This window comes from Antedon bifida, chromosome 1, assembly GCF_963402885.1.
Source record: "Antedon bifida chromosome 1, ecAntBifi1.1, whole genome shotgun sequence".
Taxonomy (NCBI): domain Eukaryota; kingdom Metazoa; phylum Echinodermata; class Crinoidea; order Comatulida; family Antedonidae; genus Antedon; species Antedon bifida.
The window spans coordinates 25,361,452-25,387,017 of NC_136226.1; the positions used below are offsets into that span (position 1 = coordinate 25,361,452).

Here is a 25,566-nt window from a genome sequence, read left to right on the forward strand (position 1 = left end):
CCACTAATAATTTAAGGCAATGTTATTATACAAACAATGCACAAGTGTGTTAGTGGAGATGTGGCACACTCGAGGGTATTTACAATGTTGCGACATGTATGAGGCGCAGCCAAGTGCATGTCGCAACATTATGAATACTCGAGAGTGTGCCCCATCTCTACTAACGTATGAATACTAGCCTAGAATTAAGCTAAACAAGTACTACTGCTCGGAGACCAAATCACCGCCTAGCCTAGGCCTAGCAAAATAGTTGTAATTGTAACAGAATTGACAAGATATACAAGTGGTGTGTGTTTGTTTTGTTTTTTTTTAATTGGGGACGTGGTGCAGACGACCTGGTTCGTACTCGTACATCGTGCAGCGAGCTTAGCGCGGTTCATATTCTGCAATACGATTTACTTGCAGAGTGCTGTTATGCCTTTTTCATTCGCACTTGTTGCACTCTAGTGCAGGATAGTGAAAAATAAAGAGCGCACATGTGACTCATTTCAGCGCGCCTGATTGGCTACATCCTTGCACCCATGTTATAACATTGATTAGTCTATTATTTATTAACTTTGTAGATTTCTAAAGTGCTTGTATTAGGATCTGGTGGTTTATCTATAGGACAAGCTGGTGAGTTTGACTACTCAGGATCTCAAGCAATAAAAGCATTAAAGGTATATGGGCATTATAGTATACAATATTGTCAGGGTATTCAAATATGTTGTTCTATCTATTTGATTACCTAAGGGTTGTATGCTATAGAGATATTACTATAATACTATGTATTGGCATATGTATTTCCAAGTGTCTGTTTTAGCATATGTATTTCCAGGTGTCTTGGTGTTCAATTTTGTGTTTAAATACAAGAAATACCTAATACCATACAGTACATACAATATTCATTTATGACATTTAACACAACTTTAACTTGACATGCATAACATGTAAATAAACCCCATAATATATATCAATATTGAATCAGTGATTACTGTCTCATTCCATCTCTCCAGCTATCTTTCTCATAATTTCCTAAATATAACTTGCAGGCCTTATATACAAGAGAACATCTTTTCTTTGAGAAATACCCTTTATGGCTCAGCAATGAATGAATGAATGAACTGGCATTTAATGTATTTTCAAGCCTGAAGTCTATGGGTGATTGTTATTGTATCTGTATTTTTGTATAGTTCAGTATATAAAGAGTTTTTTTATTAGGTTATATTTTTACATGTACAATGAAATTGATTTTAGGAAGAAAATGTGAAGACGATCTTAATGAATCCAAACATTGCATCAGTGCAAACAAATGAGTATGGTGAGAAACAAGCAGATAAAGTTTACTTTGTCCCTGTGACACCAGACTTTGTAGAGGATGTGATCAAACGAGAAAAGCCTGACGGAATCCTGCTATCCATGGGAGGACAGACTGCACTCAACTGTGGAGTGGAGCTTCACAAGAAGGGAATTCTAAAACAATATGATGTTAAGGTAAATACATCCCTCACATGAAATGGAAGAATGTGCTGCATTTTGCGCCATATCCAGTTGCCAGTCTCCCACTCCTAACATATAAGATGCCTTCCAATTAATTCATAGCATACTGGCGAGTTGGTCGCCACCATACAACCGAGCATAGATAAGATAAGGGATTGGGTATATGGTTGAACCCAGTTGATTCAAGGCAAAGGACCAGCTAGAAGAACAGTCTAAGTGTGGATCCTGACCAGTTGCTGCACGTGTGTCCATCCCCTGGGCGATGTACCTGCAGGAAATGATGTCCATAGAAAGAGAGTAACAAACAGGCTTCCGTGCACAACCCCCAACTGGTCCGTACTGTTGTGCAGGTTGTTCAGAAAGAAATGAGGTCTGTTGGCTCAGTCCATCTCGACATACATTTGTATGCTGTTGCCATTTCTTTCAATGGATAAGATCGTTACTGGAAACATACGTTTAAACTTTTCAATCTGATCTTTTATTCTGTTCTTCTACAGGTTCTTGGTACATCGGTCGAGTCCATTATGGCAACAGAAGATCGTCAAACATTTAATGATAAATTGAACGAGATTGGAGAGAAGATAGCTCCAAGCGTTGCAGTTGAAACGGTTTGTGTTTTATCCTAATAAAATTTCTCTCTTTTAAAGCCTATTTGCTTCATCTTAAATAACATGTTTCTATGCTTCTATTCCAGCTCGAAGATGCCTTAAATGCAGCAGACAAGATTGGTTACCCAGTAATGGTAAGAGCAGCATATGCTCTGGGAGGATTAGGCTCAGGCCTAGCCCCTGACAGACCACAGCTCACTAAAATAGTGACACAGGTAAGGTGCTATATTGCTTACCATTTCATTTTAAGCTTTCCTTATGAATATTCATTTATTCTTGTGAATATTGATTGAATATTTAGTATTTTCATTTCATGTCATTCTTTACAACTATTAATGATTTCTTGCATGTTCCATTCAACGATTATTCAATTCAATTAAATTCTCACAAGATGCATCATATCATCATGCTGACACTACTAAAAAACCTATTTATATTAGTATTAATTATTCTTAATTTTACTAGTAATCTTTCACAAATTTAGTAGATAACTATGCTTCATATTTCATCTGCTTTTCTATTATATACATCATAATCAATTCATCACATTTTAGGCACTTGCATTGTCTAGTCAAGTCCTCATTGAGCAATCTCTACTTGGTTGGAAAGAGGTCGAATATGAGGTCGTCAGAGACAGTGCAGATAACTGCGTGACCATTTGTAACATGGAGAACTTTGACCCTCTTGGTATTCATACAGGTAAGAAAAGATGCAAGTACAGCTATTGCGCTCCAAATAACAGACATTGTTTGGCTCGCACAAAGTGTCTGCATTTCCCTGAAATGTCTTCCATGATTTCTTCATGTGTTATCCATCCAAATAAATCACAGGCTAGCAACATATTCATCTGTTTTCTTGTTTTATGACTAGGTGATTCGATTGTAGTAGCTCCCAGTCAGACTCTATCGAATGAAGAGTACCATCTTTTACGTGAGACGGCCATTAAAACCGTCCGCCATCTTGGAATCGTTGGAGAGTGCAACATCCAGTATGCCTTGCATCCCAAATCACTGGAATACTGTATCATCGAAGTGAATGCTAGACTTTCCCGAAGCTCAGCCCTGGCGTCAAAGGCAACTGGGTAAGAATTTAGAGATGATGGATTTGGCTATGATAGCATATGTTCTTCTTCGTCTTGGCCGTGAGGTTGCATGATTCATTGTTTTACTCCTTCTGTTAAATGAATTGTTAGTCTCTTTTAAAACAAGGCACTTGGTACATTTCTAAGGAACTTTTTATAAATAAGCCATTAAGTTATATACAGTAAAACCCTGCCTTTAATGAGACACTTTTCCGTGACATGAAACAAAAGATGAGAAATAGATGTTTTAACACTATCCCTACTAAGGAGACATTGTTGGGTGTCCTGTTAATAGGGGTCCTTCTGTATTTTTTCTTTATTACTTTATTTCATCAGCAAAAGTTTATTTTACCTTGCAATTGTATATACCATATATGGTATTTAAATATTTATTTATTTGTTTTATTTTTATATATACTATGTAGTTTTACATTGTCTATGTAATTATGCTTTATATTTTTATGTTTTATTTTTCTTTTGCTTAGTTATCCACTTGCATTCATAGCAGCCAAGCTAGCCCTTGGTATCCCACTTCCTGAGATCAGGAATGCTACCACTGAGTCTACCACAGCATGCTTTGAGCCTAGCCTCGACTACATCGTCACTAAGATTCCACGCTGGGATCTTGATAGGTTCCAAGGAACTTCAAAACAGATTGGTAGTTCCATGAAAAGTGTTGGCGAGGTGAACATAAATAAATTAAATTGCAGTAGACTGGTTATTCGTTTATGAATAAAAATAGCATTTCTCCAATATGAAACATTAGTTTGTACTAAACCTATGTTTTAGATTCAAATCCAGATTTAAATTGAGGCACTCATCGTGACCTCATTATTCAATCTGGGTCAGTTCATGAATTTACCTGGAGTGTTTTAAAACTATTTCCTCATGTCTAGTATTTGTCCATAGATTGATTAAATTTCACAAAGCAATATCTGTTGTACTGTATGGGTACTACAAATGTGTATATTTTACGCGTATATTTGCCAGGATTTTCAAAAACTGGTATTAACATATATTACTGACATTCATTATTACAAGGGCAAGGGTTCAAGGTTCACTCGCTCCATGGTCTGGTGGTAAAACGAGTCTTCTCGGATAAGGACTATAAACCGTAGGTCCAGTGTACACATCTGGTTCATGTGCGCTTTTAAGTACCTAGTACATTTTTTCGAGACGAGTCAGTAGGGGGTTACCTCGGTGTACTAGTTCACACACTGTGACAAACTAATCATAGTACTATACACTAGACCCTCTGGGAGAACAGTCTTTGACTGAAGAGGCTACCCAGTATAAGGAATAAATAATAACGTAATGAGATTTTCATACAGGTTTCTATAGTAGAAGTTTAAATAGTGATAACTAACCAAGGTTATGGATATTGGTTTAAATAGTGCTTTATTTTACTACTCTGCCTAGGTTATGGCCATTGGTCGAACATTTGAAGAAAGCTTACAGAAAGCTTTGCGAATGGTACATCCCTCAATTGATGGATTCTCTCCAAAGTTTCCAAATGGAAAAGAGTTAACAACTGAACTGGAAGAGGCCATTAAAGTGCCATCAAATACCAGAATACATGCTATTGCACAGGTAATCAACACTTGCTTTTATGATCGCTTCCTATTGATTGGCCTAAAAATCATGTCAGTGCTATCACACAGACCTTTTAGTATTTATACTTAAATATTTTAAATGTACTATTGCCCTTTTTAGATTTACTGTAGTACTACTATGTGTCCTTGTTTATGGTGGTTGCTCTATTCTATTTATTTAATGTCAAAGGGTAAGATCTGCTATTTTCCCCTGAATGTTTGAATATGTTTCTTTTTGACAGGCAATTCATCTTGGTTATGGTGTAGATAAAATTCATGAATGGACAGCCATTGACAAGTGGTTTCTGCACAAGTTAGACAGGATCGTTTCATTAGAAAAAGAGATGGGCTTGTACTATAGGTAATTATTATATGATTATTAACCTATGAAATTGTAAAGATATTGATTAAAACCATATGTAAAGCTAAATAGGTAACATTGTTTGTAGCTATGATGGGTAAGATTTACATTTTATTACTATCACCGACTGACAATAGGCCAAAAGAAATTTTAAAAACTTTCAGAACATTTTCTAGTATAAATCTTGAACCTTTTTTTGACAGCCAAACATTTCCAAAAGATTTAATGGTCCAGGCGAAGCAAGCAGGTTTCTCAGACAAACAAATTGGTCAAACTCTTGATATCAGTGAGATTGCTTCTAGAGAACTCCGACATAAAATGGAAATAACACCATGGGTCAAGCAGGTATGTACATATTTTTTTTTTTTTTTGGTACCATATTTATTGAGGGTGATCCATCCCGCAATTGCTGATTATTAGGGACCCTCAGAGGTTCACAAGACAAACATATACACAAGATGCTCTACATAAACAAAGTCTTATTACAAGTCTTTGGGAGCGGAGTTGTAATTTTGTCCTTAGAAAAAATCCTGACATGTGACGGTACTTGAACCCAGGACCCTTGGAGTGGTAGCCAAGCATCATAACCACCAAGCAACAACTCCACTCCATTTTTTTTTTTTTTTTGATTTGTGTTTACATGTGTTTATTATATATAGAATATAGCCAGGACAATGCCATAATATTGATTTAATTTTTTGGAAAGGGGTGTTTGTGGGGGATATCGCATGTGCAATTGGTTTGAGAACTTTCTGTGCCCTATTGCTTGTATCTTTTGGCAAAATTCCGTCCCTCATCCTTCAGAGGAGATGTAAAGTTCTTGGTCTTGTGTACATACATTATGTATATGTACAATAAAGAATTTGGTACACTATTCAAAAAAGTAGTTGATCATGTCCTGGACGCGATTTTTTTGATTGTGCATAAGTTTGGGACACCTTATGTAAAAGATAGCCGAACTACTTCCTAAATATAACTTAACCTAACCCTCTAAATAATCTCTCTCTCATTATAAAGTAAAAAGAAGTTTCTCATGGGATTCGAACCCCATACATCAACATGAAAAGTCAATAGTTTAATGATCCATTCAACTACACAGACGGCTCAACTGAAATTCTTATGTCACACCTTATAGATATGATTAATGAATATATTATTATTTATTTTGTGACATTTCATGAGGGGTTTATGTATGAAAAGAAATATCACGTCCTGGACTGGGCCCTCTGAGACTGAGAAGAGTTTTGTAATGAAGAGGTCACCCAGTATAAATAAGAAATAAAATAATGTTGATATTTTTGCATTTCTATAGATCGACACAATGGCAGCCGAATATCCAGCAAAGACAAATTATTTATATAACACGTACAATGGAATGGTAAGTGATTTTAATATAATGATAATTTAAATCATGTATTACAGACAAAACAGACATTGTCATGATACATACCTTATGTTTTCTTTAGGAACATGATGTTGAATTTAATGATTATGGCACCATGGTACTTGGATGTGGACCTTATCACATTGGTAAGAGACATTTTGTTTGTGGTTTGCTATATGATATAGATACAATTGTTATTGTTAATTTAAATATTAGGCATATTATATATACTCTTATAATATTAAAAAACAATTATATTTTCATTTCATGTGTTATTAGGAAGCAGCGTTGAATTTGATTGGTGTGCTGTATCATGTATTCGATCTCTGCGTGAAATGGGGCGCAAGACTGTTGTTGTTAATCACAACCCCGAAACTGTCAGCACAGATTTTGATGAATGCGATCGTCTCTACTTTGAAGAGTTGTCTCTGGAACGAGTGTTGGATATCTACGAACGTGAAGTAAATGGAAATATTATCAACTTTTTACTTAATCATAAACTTAATTTCTCCAGATTTATATTATTTGTAAAATCTGATTTCTTAAAATTCTAAAATCTTAAATTTCCATTTTGGTCACTACTGTACATATGATTTGTTTTTATCATACATACTACACAAAAGTTATGGTATACTGTACTTTTATATTGATTTTCTTTTTTACTATATAGAGTGAATCTGTTATTATTTTGAAACCACATATATAGGGGGACTACTAAAGATGACCGCTGTAGTTCAAATATTATTTGGTATATGAAAATGATATATAAATCAGAACACATATTTTTATAAAAGCACAAATGAATGTTTCTTGGTAAATTATCTAGCATTTTTGCATTCATTTATAATTTGAAGAGTGACTGAGTAGGAGTATGATAGAGTATATTGTGTGGTCTCTACTCAGTAAAGAATAACTATTTGAACGATAACATTGGGGTTGACAATCTAGTACTTATTATAGTATATCTATGGGAAAGAATGACTGTTGTTAATGATGGAGTAATACCCTTATAACAAACCCGTGTCGTGTCCGGATAAATTTCCTTTTCACACCTGATTCATTAATCCTGGAATGACACGGGTTGCGTGTATTTACACTGCAAAATACCAACCCGTGTAAATGTTATAGATCAATCGAAATATCGCCCTCTCACGCATGAAGAGACACCCTAGTAACGGTCTGTTCATTATACCTCCTACAATTTTGTTTTATGGCAATACACACAACAATTGAGTCTACTCATGAGGAATAATATCTTGAAATAAAAATCAATAACACATAATCATAAGTTTTATTTATTAAATAAGCGAATAAACAAAATCAATCTTATCTTAATTGTATGTAAATTAAATACTATAGTGAGCGAGGATAGTAAACAAATAGGTAAAGATACGCTGAGCTTTTTACACTGCAAACACGGGTTCATCCCGGGTGCGTCCCTGGTTGGCTTGACACTGAATACATTCTACATTACTTAGCCGGGTGCTTCCGGGCCTACATTTCCGCATTTTTGCGTCCCGGGTACAACTCGGGTTACACAATTCCGGATCAACTCCGCATTTTTGCTGGCGGCGTAAAACGGGTATTAGAGCAGTTTGTCTCTTTAGTCTCGTGTTTATTACTTGCTTCTGTTAACTTTTGCTGAATAAATATATTATTATTAATTTAATAGTAATCATTCTTGCAGGCTTGTGGTGGACTTGTTATATCTGTTGGTGGGCAAATTCCAAACAACCTTGCTTTACCACTTTATAAAAATGGTGTTAATGTACTAGGAACTAACCCACTACAGATTGATGCTGCTGAAGAAAGGTACGTTGGATACTGTAGTTGCCACCAACATACAAAATGAGTAATATATTTTTATTAAAATGCGAGAAACTTTCATAAATTTTATATGTCAATAATTATGTTATCAGTTTATTGAAATCTGCCAATTTTTTAAATCTATATTTGTTCTCAGGTCTGTATTTTCAGCTATCTTAGATGAAATCGATGTCAACCAAGCTCCTTGGAAAGCCCTGACATCATTGGTAAGTATACTCTACCTTTTCCCATTCACTCTCTCTCTTGCCTATAACCCCTTTTCTGCCCTCCCGTATAATATTAAAATTGCACTCAATTGTAAATAACTGTATTTTTATATTATGTATTTATATTGTATTTTCTGTTTATTTGGATATTTGCCCTTAATGGCATTGGTAGCTAATAGAATTCAATTGAGTACTGCCACCTACAGGGTAAAATTTATGAATTTAGAAAAAAATAAAAACCAACAATGACAATAGTGACTCAATAGTGAATATGTTATTCATGGCGCATCCAGGATTCAGGACTTAAACATTTTAAAATATAAGTGCTGAAATTAATGTTCTATTTTGTATGTTGTATTGAATGTGCATAACTATATGCAGACTGTATGACAACACCTACTAGGTAATAACTACACAAACTTTCTATTTGCTTACAGAATGAGGCATTAGAGTTTGCTGCTAGTGTTGGTTATCCTTGTCTTCTTCGGCCTTCTTATGTACTTAGGTAAGAATAACACAGTATCAGAAATTCCCTTTCTTTATGAAGGAGTCACTATAATTGCTCCCCTATTCCCTGTCACCCTGAAGCCCTGTTGGCTATCCTTGTTTTCTTCGGCCTTCTTATGTACTTAGGTAAGAATAACACAGTGTCAGAAATGTCCTTTCTTCATGAGGGAGTCACTATGCTCCCCTATTCCCTGTCTCCCTGAAGCCCTGTTGGTTATCTTTGTCTTTTTCAGCCTTCTTATGTACTTAGGTAAGAATAACACAGTGTCAGAAATTCCCTTTCTTTATGAGGGAGTCACTATACTTGCTCCCCTATTCCCCGTCTCCCTGAAGCCCTGGTCTTCTTCAGCCTTCTTATGTACTTTCTCCCTGAAGAAATAAAGAATTTCTTTGTCCTTTGTGGTGACATATTCTTATATTCACCATCTTTCTTCTTCCATATTGTTTTCCTTTTCCACCATCTTCCTTCTAATTATGCTCGCATATTTTTTTTAATAGTTTTTTTTAGTTTTATTTTATGTCTTTTGGCTAAGGATTACCAATACTAAATTTATCACTGTCCTATCAGATAGGTGGTAATCCCCCTGATATAGGGGCTGTTTTGTGAACGAGTTCACCGGGGTAACCCCCTACTCATCTCGAATGATAAACTGTATTCTTTAAAGTGCACACAGGTTATAACTGTGTACACTGAACCTACGGTTTATAGTCCTATCCGAGAAGATTTTTTTCACCACCAGAACGAGGAGATAGTCGGCCTCGAACCCGTGCCGATATTGTTAGCTCTTTAGGTTCGGTAAACGGCGCCCTTTTCTTAACCGCTTGGCCATTTGACTCAAATTATTACTGCTTTTCCCTCACCCATAATATGTATCTACTGTACCAACAATATTCTTCTGGAAGTTTAAAACTGAATTTTATTTATATCTTATTTTGTATACATCATATGCTTTATTATTGATTTTACAAATATTTCAGTGGCTCTGCAATGAATGTAGCTTATGGGCCAGACCAACTCCGGAAATTTTTGGAGGAAGCATCAAGAGTCTCACAAGAACATCCAGTAGTTATAACTAAATTTGTAGAAGGTGCCAGAGAAATCGAAATGGACGCTGTAGCAAAGAACGGAGTGGTATGAAAGTTTTATAAAAGTTTAAACAGATACAAGTTATTAGTCAATTTAAAGTTGTACACATTATGCTCTGTCTACATTATCAAACTTGATGGGACAAAACAATGTGATGTGGTACCCATATATGGACATGATGATGTCATACAACTACCATATTTAAGCATATCACTACCATATTTGGGCAAATTAAATGTGTTTTTGTAAAACTAGTTTGATAGTGTAGACAGAGCTTCTAAACAAATGTGAGACTAAAAGTATTCAATCTTTTATTTACTGAAACTGAAGTATATTCATGTCTTGGGACTATTCTGCAGTTAACACTAGATAGGCTTTCTTCATCAGTGCTTCTATGAATGGATGTTCTGTTAAGAGCAGGAAAGCTGATTTGATCATACCCCAGTATTGTTTTGATTTTACAATCAATTGGGAAATTATCTCACATGATAAAATTAGTCAAAATGATGTCATGAGACTAAAAAGTTTTTAATATATCACATTTTGTACTTCCAACAATTACAAATAAATATCTTTGCACATAAAGTACTTCATTCTTAAACAACCTACTTAACATGTTGTATGAAAAATTTAACTTTCGATAAGCCAATTATCAAGTACTCACTTGCTACGTTTCAGCTGTTTTCAGTAGCCTTGTTCATGCAATTACTCTGATTACCATCATTCGTCATGGCTCCGTGATTCGCGCCATCATTATTTTTTAAACCAGATGAAATTTTTCGAGAATCTAATTAACATGATTTACACATTTGCCAGGTTGTTTGTCATGCCATCACAGAGCATGTTGAGAATGCTGGTGTACATTCTGGTGATGCCACATTGATCCTGCCAACTCAGACCATTGGTAAAGATGCCCTGCAAAAGGTAAGTGAAATCTTTATGATATCCTGCATGCATTGTTTTTTATTTTTCATTGTATATATGTATGTCTTTTATACAAAAGAAAATTTGTTTTTAACTTTCTGTATATATCTTTCAAATTTATGTGTTTTTTTGGCTCGTATAACATAAGGGACCTTTGCATTTGTCAAGGTTCCTGTATATATGTTTTAACTTTTCTTTGCTTTTAAAACTTGTAACTGGACCATTTTAAAAAGCAATACTATGTTAATGCAAATCCAGTGAAAAGAAAGAATAAATAAATACAGAATCGTTAACCAGTGTCCAGAATTGATATTTGTAAAATTAAATCAAAAAGACAAAATGAGAGATTGTTTTATTATAAACTTCTTCATACAGTAGAACCCCTATTAATTGGACACCTTCAGGACCAAACAAGTTTCACCTTAATAGGGGTTGGCAGTAGTGATAAAACAAGTGTCCTTTAATAAGGGTGTCTCAAAGGAGGAGTTTTACTGTATTTTATTTATATTATTCATTATCTGTTATTGTTATTTAAACATTTTTATAGGTGAGAGATGCCACTAAAAAAATAGCAAGAAGATTTCAAATATCTGGACCCTTCAATATGCAGTTCTTGGCCAAAGATAATGATGTAATGGTAAGTTAGAGACACCAATAAAATAAAGTAAATCTTAGTTTTAGAGTTGAACTTCAATGTTAATATGTTTGCATTCTGCAATAAACACCTGTTATGTACAGTAAGTTATTTTGAATTGAATTTATGGCATTTAGTACACCATAGACATTCTCAACTTCACTTTATTTCCTTTTTGAAAACATTGAATTTTATGCATCCAAAGTATGTGGTTTCAAATGTATTATAAAAGAATTCTAATAAAATATACGATCATGTTAGGATTACAGTTTGTTGTTTTCTACCAAACAACATGTGATTCCATTTTAGGAACATCAGTTGTCTAGACTACTAATGTAAAATATTTTATTTACCCTGCAAAGAACTTAAGGGCAATTGGCAGGTTGGTGTATCTAAGCTTCTGGGGTAAAATCTGGTCTGATGAATTGATTTTCACAACAAAACACTGCAATGTGGAAATCTTTATGGATTGATGTAGGAAGCCCCAAATGAAAAATAGTACATTTGGGGGTTTTTGTGGGTGTGGGTGGGGGGACGTATTGACCCAGAATTGAATTATTATTATCTTTCAGGTCATTGAATGCAACTTGCGAGCATCCCGGTCATTCCCATTTGTTTCGAAGACCATCAACTGTGATTTCATTGACACAGCAACAAAGATAATGGTGGGAGAAGCAATTGACACTAGCATCTTACCAACACTTGACCATCCATTCATTCCCAAGGGCTATGTTGGAATCAAGGTAAAGATATTCGAGGGTGGTATGGGTAAAATATTATTGGATCAGCATGCGAGAGGCTGTGCCACATGGCTTGTATCCAAAATACTTGACTTTCTTTGGATGGGCTGTATTAAGTTATTGATCCTATGGACGTACAGTACATTGCACTATTTTTAAACAAGAATAGGAGGTTTCCCAGTGTGCTGCCCTGGACTTGGAAACGGCCTTATACTGAAAAGGTCACTTAGTACAAAGAAGAAATAAACCAAAAACATTTAATAGCTCTACAAAACTGTACTGTTGTTGAAAATGTGTATAGACAAATCCCTTTGTGGAAATTATAAAACACTATTACAAAAATTAATGTGTGAAAGCTTATTTATAAATTTCTATTTTAGGCTCCAATGTTTTCATGGCCTAGACTGCGTGATGCAGATCCGTTACTAAGATGCGAGATGGCTTCAACAGGCGAGGTATAATTTCTGCTTTCTTGGTTATTTATTAGCTTTAATTTTGTTATTGTTAATCTAAAATGCCAATTTTTTTTCTTTGGTAACAGTTGCATTGCTTTCCAAGACCTTTATGATAATCATACTTCCTTCTGATTATTATTTTTCCTCACAATAAATCTCCTTTACAACAAATTATCAAGGAAAGGACTAATTTGAGTGAGTCAAATGGCCGAGCGGTTAAGGAGGCGCCACTTACCTAAGCAATATCAGTAAGGGTTCGAGGCGAACTCGCTCTTAGTTCTGGTGGTGGAAGTCTTCTCGGATAAGGACTATAAACCGTAGTTTTAACCCCCTGCGCACTTAAAATAACCAAGTTCATCATTCGAGACGGGTAGGGGGTTACCCCAGTGGACTAGTTCACAAAATAACCCCTGTATCTGGGGATTACCACCTATCTGATATGACAGTGGTTTATTTACTATTGGTAATCCTTGGCCACATATGCCTAAAGACATCAAGAAAAAATGTACCATGTACAGTACCTTATTTGTATTAGTGGTTTTACATATGGAATGATCTTTGTAGGTTGCATGTTATGGCTCAAATATCCACACTGCTTACCTGAAAGCAATCATGTCAACTGGTTTTAAAATGCCAAAGAAAAGCATCATGATTGGAATCCAGAAGAGTTTCCAGCCCAAGTTTTTGCCAACTGCTCATAAATTCCATCAAATGGGATATGAGGTAAGTAGACCTGCCTCCTGGTGTAAATTTCATTTTATGCTGGCCTAGTTAAAAATATAAGAAAACTTTTATAGGTGGATGAGATATGTGGATGTTGTATGTTGGTAGGAATGCCCATGAATGTAGCCTAAAAACTGTTCATAGAAGCTTTGACATTGCACAATGGATTGAAAAATTATTATAAACTTTTCAGATTCTGTTTAGGAATAAGTATATACTTTTTTTTTATTGTGTCCGTTTCAAACCAGAAATCCTATACTTTTTCATTCAATCGTTCGCTATAAAATAAAAAATAAAAACTGGTACTGCCACAAGTAACCATCTACATAGAGACACTGGTAGCCATTGACATAATGTTGGCATTTATAATAATGCTACTTTTAAGTATAAACAATATTTTTGTTTTGTTTTGAGTGGCATACCATAGACATTGCAATCGATTACACAAGTAATCTGCAATAAACAAAGTGGGAACTTATAGACATCAAATGAAGCAGGCCTTGATGAAGTTACATCTAGCAAGTTGACTTGTTGCATACAAACTTGTATAGATAGCAACTTAATACAAAGGTTCTTACCACCATAGTAAACTGCTAGAGGGTATTAATGCTAGACAATTTGTAGAGATATCTTTAAAAAAAAAACTCATCAATCTCATTGACAATTTTGTAAAAACATGTTTTTGAAAAATGATTTTGACAAAAATCTTTGAAGGAAAATTACTTTTGCATTGAGACTGTTAATCATTGACGTCATGCTCTGCCAAAGAAATACATAAAACACAAAACGTTTTCTTAGAATTGCAATTTCTATATTTGCAAAAAGCTAAATTGAAGAAAAGACGTCTGATTACGTTCTGAAATGTATATTCTGTTTGTTCAACTCTTGCGAAGATGCGAAAACATTTCATAATTGACCTTTTGCATGTTGGAGATTATCGTTGAAATGTGAATAGGGATTAATTACATAGGAATGGCTAATGCCAGTGTGATCATTTCATCTTCTCTCTGATCTAACTAAATACTTTAATGGTCTTTCTATTCTCTCTAATACTTTTGAGTTTAATTTAAGATACTACGTTTCCTTTTTTATTACCTTTTCTTGACATAATATTCTTGCTTTAAATTACTTATAGACCATATTCCATCATGAAGTATCTGACTGTAATAATAATAATAAATCTTATATCTTACTTACTGAAGAGTGAATTTTTCTGTGATATATATTGACTGTACAAAACCTAAAATATTCCATGTTTTTCCATTTCCTTTTGTATATTTCAATAAAGATTGATTACCGTAAGAAAAGTCATCTTGAATTTTCTGCGACTAACAAAACTTATTTACACACATCTACTCTACTGTTACATTGAGGCATAATTTGTATGATTTCTTTATTTATAGAACATTATCTTAAGTCCAAATGGTAGACATTAATTATATTAGTGTTCCATTTCTCTTGCTAAATTTGATTGACCCTTGTACAGGTGTCTTACTTTTCAACCTTTTGTTGACACATAAGTATACTGTTACAAATGATGTATTAAATAGAGCCTCCACTGAAGTCTACTTCTTTTATCGACGACCTACATTTAAAATCTAATAACACTGCGGGTAAATCGTTTATGTGTGGGTGAGACTTTAAGCATTACATTTATTATATTCCAGTCAAACAATTACAATAATACAATATTAACCTATTTCAATTATTGAAAAGACAATATGTGTCCACACCTGGTTACAATGCATGGATATTTATAGATAGGCAGTCAGAATGTTGTAGATGTAAAGGCTACAACCTTACATATCAAAAAATCATTTGAAATAAATATTGACGGGTGATCAAAATTCCAATCTTGCATAACGATTTAACACATAACATATCTTTAAATCAAGAATGCTAAGAGTGATTTAAAATGATATTAATATTAAAAAGTGAGTGTATGCTATGCTTGCTGAAATGTGCTAGCGCCAACATACATAGGGTATGTTCACACGTAGACTGTGATATGCAGGTTAAACTTGTACCTCTTTAAACTATTTGCCCTCTTTACCCACCAATGTCTCCTGAATGTTTACCAAATCAAAAATGCTTTTTTTTTTATGAATGTCTGTTTTTTAACATGTGCTTGACTAGACAGACTTTCAATTATTTCTGTATGACATATTACTCTCAAGAATTTTATAATGCAACATCTGATTTGTTGTTATTATGTTACCATAGAGAACCACGGTCACAACACTTGATGGTTAACTCTTTTAAAATTCAAAGTAGGCATTTTTTGCCGTAAATTTAATCAAGATTAATTTATTTATACAATTTATTTATATCATTTATACAATATAATTTTTATGTTACATATAACAACTACCTATAAGTTATAACAACAATTTTTTTTATCTAGAGTATTATAAACTGTTTTTAATGTTTTCATTTTATTAGCTTCTCAATGATCATAAGTATATGTATTGTTTAGTTTGACAATTCAGCTTCCTATTTGCTTTAATGTCGCATCTCTTTATAGCCACCATTGAATTGACTTGCAATAGATCTCTATTATAGAATGTGCAGTGATGTATGTTGTAATGAGTTCAATCAGTTTATCCGACCAAGTTGCTCACTTTAAATTAATTGCTGATGGTCAATCGAAAGATTACTTGTAAATTAACATACAGAAGTCATTGAATTCAAGCAATCGCATAGGAGGTCTAATTCTTCGTATCTGCAATGATGGAAGTCATTGCTTCTTAGCGTCTGTGGTTATATAGGTGACTGATCCTTAATAGGGGCTAGCGCGGAGGTCAGTTATTCTTAGTATCTAGGTCAGAATAGGATGTTTCAGATGGTAATACACAGATAGCAACTTGTGGTAATTATTAAACATGTAAGTTTGATTGTTACTAGATAGTTAGATGGTTGTCTGCAGGGAAATTAACTTCTGGTTGTGATTGCTTTCAGAGACACATTAGTGGCAGGGATTAAAGTAGAATATTTGATCCTATTTTAATAGACATTATCATTTAGATTTTCTATTATGATTTATTACTTTCAATTTGACGTTTTTATTCAATTGATATTGTAACAATTAATCATCTTTTTAAAACTTTGTACAGTAATATCAGTTTCTGGAAAAATATATTTTCAACACTAACCTTGTTAATGTCATATCTGCAAATCTTACTGATTTTTGCGGTAGGATATGGATTTAAACGGGAGGCAACTGATGTATACCAAGTCATGTAGTAGGCTACTACTAGAAAAAAAATATTGTAATGTTAATAGACAGAAATAGTGAAACGCGCTGACATCACTCAAAATTTCCTAGTTGGGTAAACGAAATTGTGAGTACAAGTAACGCTGTGGTATGGTTAGAAGGCCAAAATATAATATCCTGTGCATATAGTGGTCTGAGTCTACACTCAGTTTTCATTTTCCTATCGTTTGGAGGTTTGCATGGCGAAATCATATGTTGTTATAAAGTTTGCGGTACACCAAATGATATAGTTTTGAAAAGAACTGTTGAGTCAATAGATCTATATATATGTGGTGTAACTTTATATCAACATTTTCCTGTCAGGAATTGTTAGCTTTGCAACATAAACATTAAGGAGAAGGCACTGTGTATAAGCATAGGGAAATTTTTAGACAAAAAAATATGATGTGCCCATATATGGACATGATGATGTCATACCACTACCATATTTAAGCATATTACTACCATATTTGGGCACATCACACTCTTTTTGTCAAACTAGTTTGATAGTGTAGACATGGCTTTAGTCATTACATCAGGATTTTTATTTTAGTGTCCAAGGTTGGCCACATAGGTCATCCTCCATCAATTTCGAGATTGGCTATAGTAGCAGGTTTAGTCTGTAATTAGTCTGTAAAGTTTTAGCTATACTTTTTGTTCATTTAGATTCACAATTTATTTATTTATTCAGGTATATAAAAAAAACATTACAAAAAGCAGAACAAGTCTGAAATTATTGTAGTACATATAATAAAAAGTTAAACATTACAGAAAAAAATACAGAAAAATTTACAATATGCATAAAAAATTAATATACTGTGCATTAATCATTAAAATTTAAAAGATCATTTCTTCATTCATTTTATCAGTACAATATCATTAATTAGGTTCACTAGTATTTTAAATATATTTATCAAGGTTTTAATATATTTTAACAATATATACAATAGTATTAATTTAAATGTATTTATTTACTTAGAAGAATCCAATATAACATGCAGAATGTCCATCAAGAAAAAAAAATAAAAAAAAAAAAAGGTCGCTCCATAAAAAAGAAAATATTTAGACCGTAAACATCAAAAAGTTATTTAGAACATAAAAAAAACAGTGCATTTTATTGAGAGTTAAGCAGCTCAACAATATAAGGTACAGCAGACCGTTTGTCGGTTTTACATTACCGCCTGATTTACTAATAATTATGTTTATTTCATCCAAGACTAAATGAAATTAAGCATTTGCGTTAAATATTACTTTACCTTAACCTAACACTAACAGTTAACAAGTCATTATTTATTAGAAGTAAATTGACAAATTTGGCCGTATCTGATTTTCAAAGAAACAAGTGAACGTGAAGAGTTAGCGCATTTCATGAAGATATATCAATGGAATTGCACCGACTGCCAAATTCATTTTAAAACGATTGCTGGATGATTGCAATAAACGAAGTAATAAAAAGGAATTCAAGGAAGTGCATTTATGACTTCTGTCACGTATGGTGATTGAACACAGGTTATCATCTCAAAATCATCTCAAGGTCGTTCCAAAGAATGAGAATTCTACTGAATTAATATTTTTTACATTAATTTTTGATAATTAGACCTTTGTATTACAATCAGAAAAATTTGAACTGAGCCAAATTGTACTCATATTTTCTTAGAATTCTTAAAAGCATCTTATATAGACCTATCGTAGAAAAAAAAAGTTACAAATACATTTTAAAAACATTTTTAGGCCTAATTTACATTTTAATAGGTCTGTTTTAATGATAATAATTCTCCCTTCAAATATGATTATAGCTATTAGTATTAGAGTTGAAAGAGACTTTGAGCTGCTTAGTGATTGGAGGCTTGAGGGAAATATTGAAGCCATTAATAACCACTGAACCTCATTTGTTATCAAGCAGAGTTATAGCGCCACCAGTGGCTCATAATCACAGATAGGTACACATCCATCCATTTTAATACTGGATTTATGTATTAAAACAATACAATAGTATGATAACACTAGCTTTGTGTCAGCAGGGAAAAGTTGAGTAATTAGTCAGATGTTTGTCCTACTTTGATGTAATTTGTAACTACTGTATATACTTTTCAATCTATCATTCTATTATTTATATACCTATTGTCTTTTGGACGTAACTAAATGTCTTTTGAATTGAATTGAACCCTAGACATCAGCGTAACTTAAACGCCAGGCTAATGAGCTGGAGTTTGTGGGTTTGCGTCCCACCCGAGAATTGCTTGCGTAGGGCTCAATGTACTTAGTGTAATGTATAAATTTTGGTCAGAGTAGAGCAAACATCTGACCAATTATTACAATGTTATAAATTCCACTGCTAACAGGTATTATTATACAAGTCCTATTACTTTTAAAAATTGTATCATATGTGCAATCAATAAAATGAAATTTTAGGTTTTACTGTAGCCCACATAATATTGTCCATATTTGAACCAAAATGAGTGCATTGGTCAAATTGTTCACAGTTGAACACATTTTCTGGTTTGGTACCACTTGAACCATATAATGATGCTTGCCAAGTATGTCAAAGCATATGAGAATAGGATTCTTCAAATAATCTGTTCAGGTTGAATGGTAATAGTGTTATAGATTGGTTTGTTCATTTGGAATCACTTTTGGAATTTTGAATGAATTACAGGTGGCTTTAAAACAAGTTGCATCCAATTTCATTAGTTTAAGGGGGGTGGGGGGTTGTGGGTGGTTGGTTCAATCAAAGTAGCCAAATCAAATAGATATTTATTTTCTTTCTAATGTAAATAAAAGTTTAAAAAAATGATAAATGAAGTAGAGTCTTAATATGTATATCCAATACGCTCTTCACAAAAATCAATATTATCCAAAATAGATTTATTAAATTCGTCTCGCGTGCATGTGATATCCTCTTTTTCTTTATTTGGCTTATCTGTTAAAACATATCATTCTCATCTTTCCATCACTAAGTGTTCAATTTTCCCGAGTCAATGCTTCTAAACAGTAGAATTGTATTGTAACAAATTGTATAATTAATTTATTTTTCTCTTTGTTCTTTTAAATGGTAAAATTAAGGTACTGGTATATGTTTAAACCAAGGTGGCTCTTTTTGCTATTTTATACATTTATTTATTGGGTTTATTTTTTGTTGTTTTTGTTTTTCGTGTTATATGTTCCATTCTGTAAGTGGCGGGCTTAAAATAAATAAAATTTGAAATTGGAACAGGGCCAAAGAAATATATTATGTATTAAAGCGGCACTATTATTAGTGAACAATTAGAACAATTTTGAGAACAAGCACATATTTTTTCAAGTCAACAAACAAAAAATAAACAAAGGTTTTTTATTGAGCTGTTTTATTATTAGAGACAACATGATAATTACTTATCTTTTCTGGTTTGTTTTGTTGCGGTCAGTGCAATCCCATGTTTTTTTCAATTGATTATGTCTCTACGGAGATTTCTTTCACTACTACTGTACCCAGTATCAGTTAGGGTTGAATGCACACACGTAAGTCACAATGAATTATGGCACTCCAGACATTTCAGAGGTTGAAATTGCCATTAAATAAATTAAGATCTTCTTGGTAAAAAAATTCTAAAAAGCTCTATCAAAATATATATAAAGCTATAAAAGGGTAGAGGTCAAGATAATCCCAATTACATTTTTTACTTGTTTTTACTTATTTTTGTTTTCTTTTGACCCAGTTGCATCCAAATTTATTGATGATTTAAAAGAGATAGAATATGGAATAAATCATAAACATTTTTTTTTGTGGGTTGTTTTTTGTGTCTTATTTTTAGATATTTTAGTGATTTATTGTAATAGACTACTAGTAAATTCTATATATATTTCTCATCCTTATTGGTTTGAGGTATTTTAACTTTTTTTAGGTTCGACTCAAATAACATTGTTTACAATTTTATTCAATTTCACTGACATGGATAGTAAAGCTTCGTTTATAATGTCATGCAAAAATAGGTTACTACAGACATAAATCATCATTACTATTAGACAAAACGACAAAAATAAATATAACTGCTACCATACTGAAAATAGTAATGAAATTACCTAGCCTGCTTTTTGTTAACCCCATAGAACCATTCTAGGGTGCACACACCAGGGATATGGACTTAGATGCACCTGTTATATAACATTAATACATATTTTGGTTGAGACACACATATATTTCAATAAAAACTTTCTCTGTGTTATGTATAGCTGAAAAAGAAAACTACCAAAGCTTACAAATTAAATTATTCAATTGGATAAAAACAAGAACACGCCTTGGAGGAGAATCTTGCGAGAAAAAAAATGTGAATAGCATGGAACAGTTTCAAGTCATTAAAATAAATTAAATCATGCTAGTTTGAATTTAATTTTTCTTTGTAACTGTCACTGGTTATTCAAATTAGAAATGTGTACGTTTCATAGAAGCTGATAGAATTCTATGAAATTCCTTTTAAAACGTCAATTTTATATCGTAACCATTTCCTGTAAACTTGTGTATGCGGAATGGCTTGTCACCACACTTAATATTTTCTGAAAACGTTTTCAAATGTAATTCTGCAATTATAGAAGCTCACAGTTTGCTGTTTTTTCATCATCATCATCAATTATCATCATCATCCCGGAGCATTTCATTAAGAAATTTTGATTTTTGTTGTCAATAAAGTTTTGTATTGCGTTTTTGGATATACCATTTGATAAATGTGTAGTGGTGGCATTATGTAGCATCATCCTATCCATTATTAGGCCTACACAATGTCATCAACATCATCATATCATTGCTATCACCTCATTATACAGTACATCTTGCTAGTTACTTATTTAAGCCAATACTTTTGCAAAGATATTGATCCTATTTATTTCTCATCCATTCATGGCTTAATTCCCGGATGCATGCAAGCCTAATTCATACATTGGGGCACATTTAGGGTTTCCGTATTCAGTGTGTTCTGGATAAAGGTGTGTAGATCAAGAATTATTATGTAAGGTGAGTGTGTGCGGACTAAGTGTGAATATTGAGGATGTGCAGATTGAGCGTGTGCATATTGAGCGTGTGCATATTGAGCGTGTGCATATTGAGCGAGTGCATATTGAGCGTGTGCAGATTGAATGTGTGCAGATTGAATGTGTGCAGATTGAATGTGTGCAGATTGAATGTGTGCAGATTGAGCGTGTGCAGATTGAGCGTGTGCAGATTGAGCGTGTGCAGATTGAGCGTGTGCAGATTGAGCGTGTGCAGATTGAGCGTGTGCAGATTGAGCGTGTGCAGATTGAGGATGTGCAGATTGAGGATGTGCAGATTTTATTTTATTAATTTCAAATTTAGAATATTATGTTTATGTGATAGTTATCAATATAAATGTTACAGAAATATGCATCTGAGATCTATAGGAATTATATCAGATATACTTCAGAGTTTATCAGAGTTAACTGATCACAAACACTTGTGTCGGTTGTAACTCTATGACTTAGATTAGCTTAACTCCATTCTATGCCGGTTTAATTCGTTACTGTGTGATAATTACATAATTAAGATCTCACCTGCTTTTATTATGATTGGCAGTTTAATCAATTATTATCTAAATAGTTAGTACCCAGATATGATTGATGTACCTTGGGAGATTATCGCTATTATCTACTTGTCAGCAGTAATGATAATTGATGAGTTTGCAATGTCAGGTGGCGGCAATTGACTAGAGAGGGTGGCATGATTGAAGCTTGTGCCACTTTTTAATAGCAGTCTAATCATTTTATCAAAAGGCAGAAGACGTAAATTGAATGAAAACTGTGAATCTAAATTTTATTGGGATAGAAATCTTTTTCAAGTAAAGTACAGTTTTTTTGTGCTTTGTTTGTTTGTTTGCATGATAGAATCCACAATTTTTAAGTTATCGTCCTGAATGTTTAGGTGTTAATAGGTTTATACTTACTTACTTACTTTATGCTTATTGATTTTCAAGAAAATTTATATATTGGTAACATAACAAAAGCTTATTATATTAAAATCTGAGTTATGTATCTTCCATATGAGGCTGAACTATTAAACAGCACACCCTCTGTATTCCTTTAACATGGGCCGAAACATAAGGTAGTGAGTCCTGTCTCTCCGAATATAGTTTTCCCTGATACATTTTGCCAAGTACTTCACTCAGTTTCTAAGTGCTTTCATTAGATTATTTAAGACTAAAACAATTCACATCCAAATGATTAAGGTGAAGGGCTAAGACAAGTTTGACGACTGTTTTATACCTTCTTCAATAGAATAAAACAATTTAGTAACTGTTTCTTTGAAAATATACTGATTTATTATATAAATCCAAAGGCAAGTTACTGAAAATAATGACAATGCTGTGAGTATCAGTAGCTTGATTTCAATGGAGATACAAAATAAAATAAGCAAAAAGCTAAATCAAAAGGATAAATCAAAATGATAAAGTAAAACAGCCAGAAGAATTAGCTGAGCTCTCGGGCAACACTAGCCCGAATTCCCACTAGCCCTTCATCAGTGCAAGTGAGATTACTTGGACAAAGTAGATAGTATAAAGCAGACAAGCGCTGCCTGCGTGGACTGGAATAAAAGAAATAAAAACAAAGGAGACATAGGCTGGTGAATAGAGGGTGGAGAGAGTAAGAGTGGAAAACTAAGAAGATAGCTTGGTAGATATAAACAATTTTGGAATGGAACTAATGGTTAATATTTAAACTTAAATTTAGGTAGTCAATGGAATAATTTTACCGATCTTATTTATTATATTTTTGTAGTTGTATGCAACAGAAGCAACAGCTGATTATCTGTCTTCTCACAATATACCAGCAACAACTGTCGCATGGCCTCTGGCTGATATGAACTCAGGTTCTAATGATTACCAAAATGCATCCAGGTAAGATTTTCTAAGAGCAATAATACTTTGATGTTCAACATATTGGCCAATTATGATCCATTATTCATGTAATCTTATGCAGTACAAATCATGTAGGATGGGGAAGGGACTTCATCAGAATGTTTCTGATTTGATCATTTTTATAACTTGAAATATTTTGTTTTTATTGAAATTTTCCCCCTGTTCCTAGCTTGGCTAGTCCTTGCTTAGGATGAGCATTTGCCGTAGGACTTTCTTTATTGTGTTCTATGCTGTTTTCCTTTTATTTTATTGATTAAAATGTGCTTTCTTTTATATATTATTTTGTATGAAAATAAGATAAATAAATGCATTGATTGATTGATTGACTGACTTATTAGTGGTGTTTTTTTTTTGTGCTCAATTGCTCAAAATTTGAGAATTAGCCTTTACTTGGGATGAATTAGGAATTACTTTATTATTATGATTATTATTAATTCAATTGATATACATTCATTAAACGCCAGCAATTAAGGTGTATGTTGATTGAATGAGATAATTATAACATTTTCAAACTGAATTTAAAATAAATTAAACATGGAAAAAAGATTTGCATAAAATAGTTCTAGTTCTATAGTTCAATCAATCAATCAATCAGCCAAGTTCAGTTGACAAGCTTCAAAACAAATAGCAAATTTCCTAGAAACTATATTGAACCTGTTTTATGAATTATTATGCTAAGTTTTGCCAATTAGACTACTTCATCAAGAGCTTTTAAAATACTTTTTGTTATTGATGTGTTTACAATTTACACACATGGACTTTGAATGATGATTGTCACCAAATTATAAGTCCATAATTTATTTTGTCAATAAAGTGTCCTTATCACAAGATAATGCAAAGTTTTATAGAAAAAAAAATCACTTACTGACAATTGATTGGTTGTGCTAAAAATAATTCATATATGATTTTTTATAAACTTAATCATAACAGGCAAACAGTTTTCCAAGTAAAACGTTTTTTATTTACCAATATTAATCATTTTGATTGACGCAAGTCACTGATTAATCATGATGCTCTGTTCTCAAGCATTTTGCGTACAAAAGGCTTTAACAACTTTGCAATGTGTTTAAATGATGCTTTGCATACATTTTCAATCCTTTAAATCATTCTTTTTTGGCCACCATACATATCAGTTCGGTCACTATGTTATTACGATCATTCGCAATTAACTTTATTCAGCACGGATGTACATTAATGCTGCATTTTCTGAATATGTATTTCCCATCAAGCTATGCTTTTAAATCTTTTTTTATGACGGGTATAAATGTTCAATAAAACTTGAACTAGAATCTTTTTTTTTGTTTAATTTGCTTTACAAATTTTCTTTTTATAGAATCTAAAACTATATAAATATTTAAGTAAACTCTACATCCTAGTAAGATTGAGTTCTTGTTGGTGCTTTTGCAACTGTTTTTTTGGATATTTTCCAGAATAATCTAATGTCACAGATAGAGAATGAGATAAACATCAAGGTTAGGGACAAGGTTGTAGGTCTTCTTTGCTAAATATCCGTGAAATTATTTTTCGGCATTTGTGAAGTCTGATTACAACTGGGATTTAACCCCTTTGTGGTTGTAGAATTGTTGGTTACGTTTGTTAACTTTGACATTGACCTTCAAATCTATTTAATCAATTTTTATTTTTCAGCGGAATAACTAATTTGCTTGCTTTCCAAAGTTCTAAGTTTGTTTCTGTGGGTGGAGGAGACCAGACATGTATCTTTTCGTTTTTTTATCCACTCTTGTTCAACTCTAACTCTTCCCTGATCAGGAGCCTGTGACAAACGTAGAAATAGAGTAGTATTAT

The 25,566-nt window shown here is 33.1% G+C and overlaps 1 protein-coding gene across 1 annotated transcript in view; it reads left to right on the forward strand.

The window, feature by feature from the left end:
• LOC144846766 (carbamoyl-phosphate synthase [ammonia], mitochondrial-like) overlaps positions 1 to 25,566 on the forward strand; it is a 47,249-nt gene that overhangs the window by 10,247 nt on the left and 11,436 nt on the right. Inside the window, exons 12-34 of the mRNA XM_078703571.1 lie at positions 564 to 659; positions 1,237 to 1,473; positions 1,977 to 2,087; positions 2,174 to 2,302; positions 2,642 to 2,786; positions 2,958 to 3,168; positions 3,654 to 3,852; positions 4,588 to 4,758; positions 5,003 to 5,121; positions 5,325 to 5,466; positions 6,434 to 6,499; positions 6,588 to 6,651; positions 6,785 to 6,966; positions 8,193 to 8,317; positions 8,469 to 8,538; positions 8,976 to 9,043; positions 10,024 to 10,177; positions 10,949 to 11,056; positions 11,604 to 11,693; positions 12,263 to 12,433; positions 12,811 to 12,885; positions 13,450 to 13,608; positions 23,621 to 23,739. Of these exons, the coding sequence (XP_078559697.1) occupies positions 564 to 659; positions 1,237 to 1,473; positions 1,977 to 2,087; positions 2,174 to 2,302; positions 2,642 to 2,786; positions 2,958 to 3,168; positions 3,654 to 3,852; positions 4,588 to 4,758; positions 5,003 to 5,121; positions 5,325 to 5,466; positions 6,434 to 6,499; positions 6,588 to 6,651; positions 6,785 to 6,966; positions 8,193 to 8,317; positions 8,469 to 8,538; positions 8,976 to 9,043; positions 10,024 to 10,177; positions 10,949 to 11,056; positions 11,604 to 11,693; positions 12,263 to 12,433; positions 12,811 to 12,885; positions 13,450 to 13,608; positions 23,621 to 23,739 (3,011 nt within the window). The remainder of the gene's footprint in view (positions 1 to 563; positions 660 to 1,236; positions 1,474 to 1,976; positions 2,088 to 2,173; positions 2,303 to 2,641; positions 2,787 to 2,957; positions 3,169 to 3,653; positions 3,853 to 4,587; positions 4,759 to 5,002; positions 5,122 to 5,324; positions 5,467 to 6,433; positions 6,500 to 6,587; positions 6,652 to 6,784; positions 6,967 to 8,192; positions 8,318 to 8,468; positions 8,539 to 8,975; positions 9,044 to 10,023; positions 10,178 to 10,948; positions 11,057 to 11,603; positions 11,694 to 12,262; positions 12,434 to 12,810; positions 12,886 to 13,449; positions 13,609 to 23,620; positions 23,740 to 25,566) is intronic.